This window comes from Giraffa tippelskirchi, chromosome 2, assembly GCF_054371585.1.
Source record: "Giraffa tippelskirchi isolate mGirTip1 chromosome 2, T2T-mGirTip1v1.2.pri, whole genome shotgun sequence".
NCBI lineage: Eukaryota > Metazoa > Chordata > Mammalia > Artiodactyla > Giraffidae > Giraffa > Giraffa tippelskirchi.
The window spans coordinates 306,829-318,938 of record NC_137276.1 but is presented as its reverse complement, the minus strand read 5'-3'; the positions used below and the strand labels follow the sequence as shown (position 1 = coordinate 318,938).

The 12,110-nt window shown below is 58.2% G+C and overlaps 1 protein-coding gene across 3 annotated transcripts; it reads right to left on the bottom strand.

Annotated features, from left to right (window-relative positions):
* Nucleotides 1-1,777: 1,777 nt before the first annotated feature.
* LOC145539168 (olfactory receptor 226-like) lies at nucleotides 1,778-11,843 on the bottom strand. Of its 3 annotated transcripts, none has more exons than XM_081572723.1 (2): nucleotides 11,820-11,843; nucleotides 1,778-3,179 (listed from the first exon to the last, which is right to left on the bottom strand). In XM_081572723.1, the coding sequence occupies exons 1-2, from the start codon at nucleotides 11,841-11,843 to the stop codon at nucleotides 2,250-2,252; spliced, it is 954 nt and encodes a 317-aa protein (XP_081428849.1). In that variant the 3' UTR covers nucleotides 1,778-2,249. The 3 variants fall into 3 exon arrangements, with proteins under 3 accessions (XP_081428849.1, XP_081428848.1, XP_081428847.1); XM_081572722.1 differs by lacking the exon at nucleotides 11,820-11,843 and adding an exon at nucleotides 6,095-8,587 and having other exon boundaries at nucleotides 1,778-3,223; XM_081572721.1 differs by lacking the exon at nucleotides 11,820-11,843 and adding an exon at nucleotides 8,347-8,587 and having other exon boundaries at nucleotides 1,778-3,223.
* Between the last annotated feature and the right edge of the window lie 267 nt (nucleotides 11,844-12,110).

Sequence of the window (12,110 nt, the reverse complement as noted above, 5' to 3'; positions counted from 1 at the left end):
TCTGTGTGCAAGTCCTGCTGGTCTGTAAGAGAGGGGTGGGGGGAGAGGCGGGCTGCCCTGGGGGACCAGGCTGGGAGGCTGGTGAGCGCTGGATCTCAGGGTCCTGGTACGGATTTGGGACTTTGTCCGATGGGTAACGGGGTTTGAGGAGGATGGTGGGGAGGGGTGGGAGCCGGGGTGGGCCTGCAGGGGTCCCCGTGGGGGGAGGTGCAGAGGGTCGGTCGCAGAGCCCTGCAGGCTGGTGGTGTGGAAGGAACAGAGGAGGGTGCCCGGGCTGGGGCGAGGGGTGGAGGGTTGGCTCTGCCCCCTGGAGGAGGAGGGGCCAGCACTGTGCCGCATGGAGTGAGGGCGTTGAGGGCAGCTGTGGGTCTGAACCTAGAGGACCCTTCTCTGGGGATGGGTGAGAACGGTCCTGGGCAGCGTCCAGGGCCCAGGGTGTGGATTGGAGTCCAGGGGCCCACACAAGGAGGCCTGGGAGGCCGTCCCACAGCTCTGCAGAGTCTGGGAGGAGCGCCCCACCAGGGTCTTGGGGCTCAGAACTGTGCGGTGTAGTGGCCCTAACAAGAGGCAGCTGAGCCCTGATTACAGTCGCCAGGACGTGGCCGCAACCTGGATGTCCATCAGATGGATAAGAGAGCTGTGCTGCATACACACAATGCAATATTACTCAGCTATTAAAAAGAACGCGGTTGAATCAGTTCTAATGAGGTGGATGAAACTGGAGCCCATTATACAGAGTGAAGTCAGAAAGAAAAACACCAATACAGTATATCAATACATATATATGGAATTTAGAAAGGTGGTAACGATGACCCTATATGAGAGACAGCGAAAGAGACACAGATGTAAAGAACAGACTTTTGGATGCTGTGGGAGAAGGCGAGGGCGGCATGATTTGCGAGAATGGCACTGAAACGTGTCTATCGCCGCGTGTGAACTAGATCACCAGTCCAGGTTCGATGCACAAGACAGGGCGCTCGGGGCTGGTGCCCTGGGATGACCCCGAGGGATGGGGTGGGGAGGCAGGTGGGAGGGGGTTCAGGGTGGGGAACACGTGCACACCCGTGGCGGATTCACATCAGCGTGTGGCAAAAAAAAAAGGGCTGGCTGAGGGCTGAGACCACCCACCCGGAGGCGCCCTCCATCCCAGCTGAGCCGCCTGCCTGTCCCCTGCGCTGCTCTTGCGCTAGCGGGTCTGTGCTGTCTCTCTGTCCCCCTTCCCCGAGCCCTGGACCCTGCTCTCCCCGCTGGTGTCTGACCCGCTGCAATGAATCCAAGGGAAATGCCTCGTTTCGCCTGGTCCTCTGGTCCAGGTCGCCGCCTGCATCCTTCAGGGTTTCTCCGAGGGTGAGGGTGGTGTCTGGCCTCTTCCCTGCTGGGTCTGCATCCTGCCCTCGGGCATGGTCCTGACTTCGGCTCCCACTGTATCCTGGTGACACCGAGGCTTTATTCTGGCGCCTTCTGTCTGGAGCCCCAGATCCAGGCCGTGCACTGCCTGCTGGGCGTTTCCAGATGTGAGCTCAGCCTAGCCTGGGGTCTGCCCTCCTCTCTGCTTCCTGTCGCTGTCACTGCTGCTGGCCCACAGGGACTGACCCCGCCCCCCTCCCTCCGAGCCTCCACGCCCTGCTGGCTGGCTCGGGATGGGCCTGTGACCCCGGCACCTTGGAGGCCCTGCCTTGTGGCCCTGACCAACTGCACCTGCTACTCCACCGTGTCAGCCAGCCGTGATTCCCTGACCCCCTGGTCTCAGCAGCACCTCATAGCACCCGCAACAGGCTGGCATGCAATACTCGCTTTATTAGTTAAATGACAATCAGTGACCCAGTATTTTCCACTGTGCTTTTTAAAATAATCACTTTACAGATATTTGGTTTGAAAGGACACCCATTTTGAAAGAGGGACGTAGCCATAGTTTCTGACGTTAGGCACCTCTCGGGACATCTGCCACGATAGCTGAGCGGTCGGACTTGTAGAGCCAGGATCTTATGCAGTGATGGGTGGTCAGCACCAGCTCTCCCAGGGTGAGGCCCCTTGGTGGGCTCTACCCACAGTGCTGGCTGAAGGGGCAAAGCATGGACTTGGCCCCCCACCCGCAGAGCTGGGGCTCTGTCCCCCCTCATCTTTCCCTGTAGCTGGTGCAGAGTGCCTCCCTCTCAGACAGAGCCTTGGGCCTCCCAGCACTGTTTCCTGGTGCAGCAGGCAGTCCTGTCTGTCTGAGAGGTGTGCCGGGGGCGTGTGGGGCGTGTGTCCTAGGAGGTGGCGCCCCGGGCCTGGGCTGCCCTCTGCACCACCTTGTGCAGGGCCTCCTTGACCTCCCGGTTCCGCAAACAGTAGATGACGGGGTTGAGCAGGGGTGTGAGCACCGTGTAGACCACGGACACCAGCTGGTGGAGGTCAGAGGAGTAGATGGCACGAGGTCGGGCGTAGATGAAGAGGGAGGCAGAGTAGAAGATGACCACCACGGCCAGGTGCGAGGCGCAGGTGGAGAAGGCCTTGTGCCGGCCGGCGGCGGATGGGACGCGCAGCACGGCGCCGATGATGGCCGTGTAGGAGGAGACGGTGAGCAGCAGGGGCCCAAGCAGGATGAGCAGCGCCAGGAGGAAGTCCACCAGCTCGGCCAGGGCCACGTCGGAGCACGCCAGGTTCAGCAGGGGCGACACGTCGCAGAAGAAGTGGTTCATGACGTTGGGGCCGCAGTAGCCCAGCCGCGCGATGAAGAAGACCTTCCCTACAGAGATGGCGAAGCCCGAGAGCCAGGAGCCGGCAGCCAGGAGGCTACAGAGGCCGGGGCTCATGATGGCCGGGTAGTGGAGTGGGCGGCAGATGGCCACGTAGCGGTCGTAGGCCATGACGCCCAGGAGGACGCACTCGGTGCAGGCCAGCGCCAGGAAGAAGTACAGCTGTGCCATGCAGCCCGCAAAGGAGATGCGGTGGGACCCGGGCACCGCCAGGCTGAGCAGCATCCTGGGCACCGTGACGGAGACATACCACACCTCCAGGAAGGACAGGTTGCTGAGGAAGACGTACATGGGCTTGTGCAGCGTGGGGCTGGCGTGGACCACGGCGATGATGAGCAGGTTCTCGGTGATGGTCAGCAGGTATGCCAGCAGGAACAGCACCAGCAGGCACATGTGGAGCCCCAGCGAGCCCGGGAAGCCCACCAGGATGAACTCGGTCACCTCTGAGTGGTTGGCCCCTGCAGACGGGGCCTGCATGGCCCTGCCTGGGGGCAGAGGTGGCGGGTTACATGTTGTGCCTCCCGTGTGGCGCCCAGCTCCCTGTGAGGAGGGGTCCTGACCCTCGTCTGCATCCCCACTGCTGCCCATGCCTGGTCCACGGCACCGCGAGTTTCCTACCGGGCGCTTGGTGGGCGCTGGGCAGACGTCTGCTCTGGGCCGCCAGCCTGCCTGGCCGCCGGCAGACAGACACGATTATTGTGGGGAGGGGGAGCCAGTCGCCTGCGGGATACCTCAGAGCCTGACCTGGGGACCTGCCGGCAGGCTTCATGGGGATGGGTGGGGGGCCACGGCCCAGGGCCTCCGGTCAGGGACAGTGGGCAAGTGAGTGGGGCAGCCGGGAGGGGCCAGGCCTGGAGCCAGACTCGCTGTCTTCCCAGGCGAGGGCACCTGTGCATGCGGTGACAGCCCCGCCAAGTTTACCCACGGTCACACCATGGTGCTCGGCAGCTCCAGAGGGTTAGCAGCACCCATGGACCAAGTCCCCCTACCCTGGGTCGCCTCATAGCCCTGGACACGTGAGCTGTGACCCCAGCCTGAGTCCCCTCTGCGACCTTCAGGGTCCAGCCCTCAGCTGCCTGACTCCATGCCAGTTCTGCCCAGTTCCATCTGAGCCTGGCCCTGCGGGCATGCTCTGGGGTGGGACCATTCTGTGTGGGTCTCCGCCCCTCTACCCCAGGGGACAGTCAAGGGGCTGCCAGGGCACAAGGCTGGCAGCAGCTTCCTCCCTGTTACAGGAAATCATTCTCACAGGCTCAAAAGGGCTGGGTCCTCAGGCCGGAGTCAGCCCCCACCCCACCTCACTGGGCAGCCGGCGCTCTTTTCTCCTGCTGCTTGCTCTGCCCCCCGCCCCACGTTAGCCTGTTCCTCTGCCCTAGGCCCTCCGGACGTCCCTGTGAGCTTCCAGGCCTCCGAAACCCATTTACAGACCAGCCCGCTCGTTGGCGATGTGGCTGGGTTTAGCTTTGTGTCCACTGTAAGAGCCTCAGAATGTGGCCCCGAGCGGGCCCAGGCTTGACGCTGGACTCACACCCTGTCGGTCACTCAGCAGGCTGGTCACCTGTGGAGAGTGTGTCTGGGGAACAGAAGCCCCAGCCTCTCATCTCTGCCCTGTGTCTGGGTGCTCCAGGTGGCAGGAACTCCCGGTTTTCATCCCGCAAAGGCTTCAGGGGGCAGCGAAGCCCCGGCTCCCGGGTGTGGCTCCAGGACTGCCTGCTTGGGCTCAGACCTTGCCCTTCTGCACTCTCCTGCTGTGCCCTTGCCTCCGGCCACTCAGCTGTCCCGTGGGGTCATGGCAGGACCCTGGCTGGGCTCTCTGGGGTGGGGATGAGCTCTGAGGACCCGCACTCGCTACCGACCCTGGGGCACCTTGAGGCCCGCGGGGTGGCAGTGACTGCAGGTGGAGGAGGCACCCGGCTAGACCTCGGAGGCGGTGCTGGCCCTGCTGTGGCCGGGCCTGGGCAGAACTGCTCTGGGTCCCCTCTCCCTGCTGTGGCCCCTGGTGGTCTGACAGCCACGTCCGCTCAGATCTGCCGCTGACTGGCTGTGGGGCTTGGAACAAAGGTCTGTCCTCACCTAGCCCCCGTTTCTCTGAAAGAGGGAGCAAGAGGCTGCTTCCTGGGGCGTGTGGGAGGGGGAGCCCCGGTGCTCGCCACACGACACGTCACACAGACGCACGATCCATCGCCACCTGACACGTCACAGACACACGACATGTTACAGACACACAACACGTCACACAGGCAGACATGTCATACAGGCACATGGCACATCATACAGATGACACGTCACACAGACACATGACACGTCACACAGACGACACGTCACACAGATGACCTGTCACACAGGCACACGAGGTCCCTGTCCTGCACTGGGATGCACCAGTGAACACAAGTGCTCCCCAAACCTGGCATGATCGCTGGGCCCACAGGTCCCCAGACTCAAATGCACTCACAGGCACCCACTCCCTGCACACCCAGCCCACAGGCCCCAGCAGAGCCCCGTTCACGCGGACCCCACGCCTCTGGGCAGACAAGGACACCCAGACATCAGCGTCCGTGCCCCAGGCAGACAGACAGACGTCCTCTGCCCCACGCCGCCTGCCCAGAAACATGTAGGCTCTGACAGAAGGGTAATCCCCAAGCCACAGACACGCTGCCCTTCACGCGAGTGGAGTCGGGATGCAGACCTGGCTGCCGGCAGCCCAGGTGGGCTCGCGGCCCGTCGCTGTGGGCACAGGTACGCCAATACCGGCAGGGCCCCGGGGGTGCAGCCGGGCTCACTCCAGCCCTGCCGGGGCCCCGCTCACCTGTTGTGGGGCCTGAAGATCTCTGGGGCAGGGACCTGGCCGGCGAGGCTCCCTGCCTGGTCCTGGGCGCTGAGCGGGGCTCAGGGGAGCTGTGAGGTCAGGGCAGGGCACGTGGGGGCGGCCAAGGCTCCCACAGGCTGGGCCTGCTCTCAGCTGGACCCAGCTCTGGGCTCCTGGCCTGTGGATGTACCCCTCCCAGGGCGGTCTGGTTCCCCACGCCCACCCGGGTGTGCCGCTACCAGGACAGGGCTCTGAGGAGGTGAAAGGATGAGCCTGGCGGCAAAGATCCCCTTTGCAGCAAAGAGGCCCCTCCAGTCAGAAACAGCAGGCGATGCCCAAGGCAGAAACAGGCGCCTCCTCAGGGTCCCCGCTTCACGGGAGCAGGAGCTGGGCCTTTTGGGGAGCACAGGGACCCCGGTCCTCTCTGCGTGGGGAGAGTGGCCGAGGGCAGGCGCCCACACCGCCCGCTCCCCCGGCCACCAGTGTTTCTGAGGGATAGCCGAGTCTTAAATGGGAGGCTGAGCTTGGTCCCCACCCCCCGCCTTCTCACCTGAGACGAGGAGGAGGAGGAGGGGGTGGCGACAGGGCTGGGCCCCCCGCCCTCATCCCAGGGGCCAGCGCGCGGCCGCAGCTCCTCCGGGGAGGCCAGGCCTCTGCCCAGGGGCCCTCCGCTCCTGTGATCCGCTCTGTCAGCGGCGGCAGCTGGAAGCAGAGCTCAGAGGGAAACCTGCCTTCCCCGTGCTCCTCCTGGGGCCAGAGCTGGTGTGACGGGCGTAGGATGTGGGGACCAGTGGACACTCTCTTCACCCAGCAGCCGTGTGGTGTAGCAGAGGGGCCTCAGGCGGGAGCCCCTGCCCAGCACTGGCCACAGCTGGGGGTGCAGGAAGGGCCCAGGTCACGCCCCAGACCTGCTGTCCTGGGCGAGCTCCATGCAGGCCCCCAGAGGGGTGGGAGCTGGGGCCCCCTGCTAGTCTCACAGTCACCTGCCTCCCTGGTGGTCCACTGCGGGGGTGACACGAGCTGCACGGAGACTCCTCTGTGAGGCAGGAAGGGGAGCTGGCACTGGGACCCTCTGCCCCGGGGAGGTGAGGGGAGGTGTCGGGACCCCCCAAGTGGGCCTTGGCACCCCGGCACATAGGTGTCTGTGCTGGATCAGAGAAGGGGCCCCACAGGCGACAGGGACAGCCGGCCAACCTTCAGGGGTGGGCAGGGCCCAGGAGAGGAGCCTGGGACAGGCAGATGGGGGAGGGGGATGTCAGCCTGTGAGGCCCGTTTTCCTTTGCTACGGGCGAGGGCCTTACCGCGCCTCGTTCTGAGGATGTTAAAGCTGACCTATTCAGGGGGTAGTTTTAAGTGACCGAGAGTGTGGCCAGGCCTGATGACACTGGAGGACACTGAGACATTGTTGATGGTGTGGGTGGCGTGTCTTTCAGTCTGACACCCTCTTTTCCTGCTGGGTGGGGCCGCAGAGGAGCAGCTGTGGGCCCCTGTCTGCTGCGTCCTGGGGCTCTGCCTGCATGGAGGCCCCTGGCACCTTCGTGGGGGTGGGGCTCTGGCCGTTTGTGCAGCCCCCCATTCCCGTGTGCCCCGGGCTTGCTCTCAAGCCTCTGGGACCTGGCACCAACCGCCCCTCCCTGAGTCAAGGTCGGATGTCTCTCCTGGAACCCTGGTGGGCACCCAGTATCTCGTAGTATCTCAGGCTGCAGAGCGCCTGGGACGTTGTGCCATCTGTTGAAGACCATGGCATGTGGTTGGAGATTCTCTTCTTGGGAACCCAGGCATCCGTGGACAGCCTCTTGGCTCATGGTCGAGGGTTCCCCAGCCTCCGCTTCCCAGGGCCCTGCGCCCCACGCCGAGTCAGACCCCCCCACCAACACCCCGGCTTCATGTCACCTCTTGTCCAAGACTTCTTGTCCTGCCTGTTTCTTGGGTCACTCCCACAGCACCCCCTCCGCCCCACATGCGCAGCCTCCGGGGTTGGCAGTCACCCACCCCTGCGGAGCCCCCTTCTCTGTCTCTGCAACAGGAACTGCCTCCCCAGGAGGTTCCTAAACTCCACACCCCCACCCTTCTCAGAAAACAAGCCACAGGGTAGGGGCTGGACTTCCTGCCTCCGCACAGAGACCTTATCTGTACCCGGGGCTTCTGAGGCCTTCTGCCCACAAGTGAGGCTGGCCTCCCCTCGCTGTGCTGAGCGCTGCACCCCCCGCACACCCCAACAACCCTCCCCGGCTTCCCTCCTGGGTCTCCGCCTGCTTGCTTTCCTGGCTTCCAGCCTCGGTGTGGAAACTCCCAGCCCCGCGGTCTCCCCACCTCTGCCCTTGGTCGTCAGATCCTCCCTTTCACACCCCGCTAGTGCCAGCTGGGCAGGGAGGCCTGTGACCGGCTGTGTCTGCAGAAGGAGGGGACCCACTCCTGCCAGCTGGGCAGGGAGGCCTGTGACGGGCCGTGTCTGCAGAAGGAGGGGACCCACCGCTGCCAGCTGGGCAGGGAGGCCTGTGACGGGCCGTGTCTGCAGAAGGAGGGGACCCACCGCTGCCAGCTGGGCAGGGAGGCCTGTGACGGGCCGTGTCTGCGGAAGGAGGGGACCCACCACTGCCAGCTGTGCAGGGAGGCCTGTGACGGGCCGTGTCTGCAGAAGGAGGGGACCCACCACTGCCAGCTGGGCAGGGAGGCCTGTGACCGGCCGTGTCTGCAGAAGGAGGGGACCCACTCCTGCGCCCCGCTCTCTGCCCCTGCTCTGCTCCTCCGCCCCACGCTGCCAGCCCGTGTGGGAGACCCCCAACCGCGCGGACCGCTCACCCAGAAAGGGCCGCTGGTAGTTGCCTGGGATGGCTGTTCCTACTTGTTTGGTGCCTGCATGCTAGGTCTCTTCAGTCGGGTCCGACTCTATGTGACCCCATGGACTGTAGCCCGCCAGGCCCCTCTGTCCATGGGCTTCTCCAGGTAGGGATACTGCAGTGAGTGACCATTCCCTTCCCCAGGGAATCTTCCTGACTCAGGGGTCGAACTGGCCTCTCTTAGGTCTCCAGCGTTAGCAGGCAGGCTCTTTACCACTAGCGCCACCTGGGGGCCCAGGGAAAATTTAGAATCATTTTGCCAAGTTTAGTTGCCTTCCTTTGCAAAGTTAATGTCTCTGCCTTTTAATATACTATCTAGGTTTGTCATAGCTTTTCTTCCAAGGAGCAAGCATCTTTTGATTTCATGGCTGCAGTCACCGTCTGCAGTGATTTTGCAGCCCAAGAAAATAAAGTCTGTCGGTGTTTCCATTGTTTTCCCATCTATTTGCCATGAAGTGATGGGACCAGATGCCTTGATCTTAATTTTTTGAATGTTGAGTTTTAAGCCAGCTTTTCATTCAGTAGAGTTATTCCTAAATAGTTAATACTTTTGTTGCTTTTATAAAGCATTGCTATTAAAAGAATTAATTTTCTGTTTATTCTTACATGTAGAAAAACAAGTGACTTGTTTATTGACAAGTATCAACTACAAATTGGCACTTGCCAAGAGCATTTGCCAGCAACTGAACGAAAACAACAGGATGTTTGCCATCTGCCGCTGGGGAGATTGAAGCCTGTGCTGCAGCAGCTGCGGAACTTCACCACCCGCTGAGGGGAATTCAGGGTAGAGGGAGGTGCTCTGTGTTCCAGGAATTCTGGTGGGACAGGGCTTCAGGTAGTTAGACATTTTCAGGAACTGATTTCATGATCCCAATCCTTCCGTCTCTTCGTATCTAGAATATCACTAAATTCCTTAATGGTGTCATCAACTCCTCATGACTAGCAGAGAAACTTTTGTAAAGTAAGCACTTGATGGCCTTGAACTCCCCCCTTCACAAAATCTCATGTATTGATGTTCTCCCACCGCCTCTGGAGCAGTCTCTCAGCGCTGTCTGAGGGGCTGTCCCCAGGCTGCAGTTCTCCTTTTGCCCAGCTCTCACACTCTGCATCTTTTTGAGTCAACACAAGTTATCCAGTTACCTTGCTAAACTTCTTCTGAATTCTACTAACCTATCTGTAGCTTCTTCTAGATTTTTATAGTCCCAGGGACCTTGTCTGTGAGAATGACAGCTTCACACTCATTTCCAACCCTTACAAGTTTTCTTCCCATAACTCACCACACTGGTCAAGACTCAGGGCAAAGTCAGACAGAGAAGTGAGAGTAGCCTGTTTCTGGTCTCAGAAAGTAGGACGCTGGCTGCGAGCTGTGTTCTGGTGACAGTTCTCATCAGATTAAGAAAATTCCCTCCTACTTCTCGTTTGCAAAGACTTACCTTATTTATGGGGCTTCCCTGGTGGCTCAGACCGTAAAGAATCTGCCTGCCAATGCAGGAGACCTGGGTTGGATCCCTGGGTTGGATCCCTGGGTTGGGAAGATCCCCTGGAGAAGGAAATGGCAACCCACTCCAGTTTTCTTGCCTGAAGAATTCCATGGATGGAGGAGCCTGGAGGAGCCACAGGGTCGCAGAGACTCGGACACGACTGAGTGGCTAACACACATGGATTTGCCATGTTTGCCTGTTGGCAACCATTTTGGTTGGTTGAGTTTCTGTCTATTGTGAATAATGCAGTTATGAACATTCCCGTGCAAGACTTTTCATACACACAGGTTTTAATTTCTCCTGGGTAACCGTCTAGGAGTTCGACGGCAGGATCATGTGCTGGGGTGTGTACAGCTCACTGTGAGATGCCTGCCTTCCCAGGGTACTGTAGACTGTGAGCCCCAGCTGCCCCGAAGCCCTTCAGTTGTGCTGACAGCCGGGTAAGGCTGCTTTGCTATTTTAATTTGCAATTCCCCAGAGTCATTTGACATCTATGTTTCTTCTTTGGTGAAGTTCAAATAGTTTGCTGATTATATCATTGGGTGGTTTTCTTATCCTTGAGTATGAAAATTTATTATCTTTTGAATAGAAGTCCTGTATTAGATGTGTAATTTTCAAGTATTTCCTCCTCATCTGTAGGTTGTCTTTTTGTCCTGTTTCAAAGAAAGGTTTTTAATGTTGATGTAGTCCATTTTATCTATGGTTATTTTATATTTTGTATTTTGGGGTCATATCTAAGAAGTATTGGCATAATCTCAGGTCAAAAAGATTTTCTCCTATGTTTTCTTGATAATGTTAGATTTTTACATTGAAGTTTATGATATATTTTGTGTTAATTTTTGCGTATGGTATGAGGTCAAACGTTCATTGGATCACAGAGAAAGCAAGGGAATTCCAGAAAAACATCTACTTCAGCTTCATTGACTACATTAAAGCTTTTGACTGTATGGATCAAAGCAAACAGCGGAAAATTCTTAAAGAGATGTGACTACCAGACGACCTCACATGTCTCTGGAGAAACCTGTATGCAGGTCAAGAAGCAACAGTTAGAACTGGAAGTGGAACAACTGAGTGGTTCAAAATTGCGAAAGGAGTACGACAAGGCTACATATTGTTAGCCTGTTTATTTAACTTATATGCAGAGTGCATCATGTAAAATGCTGGGCTGGATGAATCACAGATTGGAAATCAAGATTGCCAGGAGAAATATCAACAACCTCAGATATGCAGATGATATGACTCAAATGGTAGAAAGTGACAAGGAACTAAAGAGCCTCTTGATGAAGGTGAAAGAGGAGAGTGAAAAAGCTGGCTTAAAACTCAACATTCGAAAACTAAGATCATGGCATCCGGTCCCATCACTTCATGGTAAATAGGTGGGGAAAAAAATGGAAACAGTGACAGATTTTCTTTTTTTGGACTCCCAAATCATTGCAGATGATGACTGCAGACATGAAATTAAAAAATGCTTGCTCCTTGGAAGGAAAGCTATGACAAACCTAGACAGCATATTAAAAAACAGAGACATCACTTTGCTGACTAAAGTCCAAGCTATGGTTTTTCCAGTAGTTATGAGAGTTGGACCGTAAAGCAGGCTGAGCTCTGAAGAATTGATCTTTCAAACTCTGGTGTTGGATAAGACTCTTGAGAGTCTCTTGGACTGCAAGGAGATCCAACCAGTCAATCTTAAAGGAAATCCACCCTGAACATTCATTAGAAGGACTGATGCTGAAGCTGAAACTCCAATACTTTGGCCCCGTGATTCGAAGAGCCAACTCATTGGAAAAGACCCTGATGCTGGGAGGAGAAGGGATGACAGAGGGTGAGATGGTTGGATGGCATCACTGACTCAATGGACATGAGTTTGAGTGAACTCTAGGAGATGGTGAAGGACGGGGGAACCTGATAGGCTGCAGTCCATGGGGTCACTAAGAGTCGGACACGACTGAGCGACTTCACTTTCACTTTTCACTTTCATGCATTGGAGAAGGCAATGGCAGCCCACTTCAGTGTTCTTGCCTGGAGAATCCCGGGGACGGGGGAGCCTGGTGGGCTACCGTCTATGGGGTTGCACAGAGTCGGACACGACCGAAGCAACTTAGCAGCAGCAGCAGCAGCAGCAGTGTTTTGTGTCTCTTAATTCTATACCCCCAATTTTCCCCTCTCCCTTCCCTATCTCCTTGGGTAACCATAGTTTTTCTTTTTCCCTCACATTTGTGAGTCTGTTTCTGTTTTGCATATACAC

Bases quoted from the DNA above. Each gene is read 5' to 3' on its own strand.
- LOC145539168 (XM_081572722.1), bottom strand. From the start codon at position 3,215: ATGCAGGCCCCGTCTGCAGGGGCCAACCACTCAGAGGTGACCGAGTTC.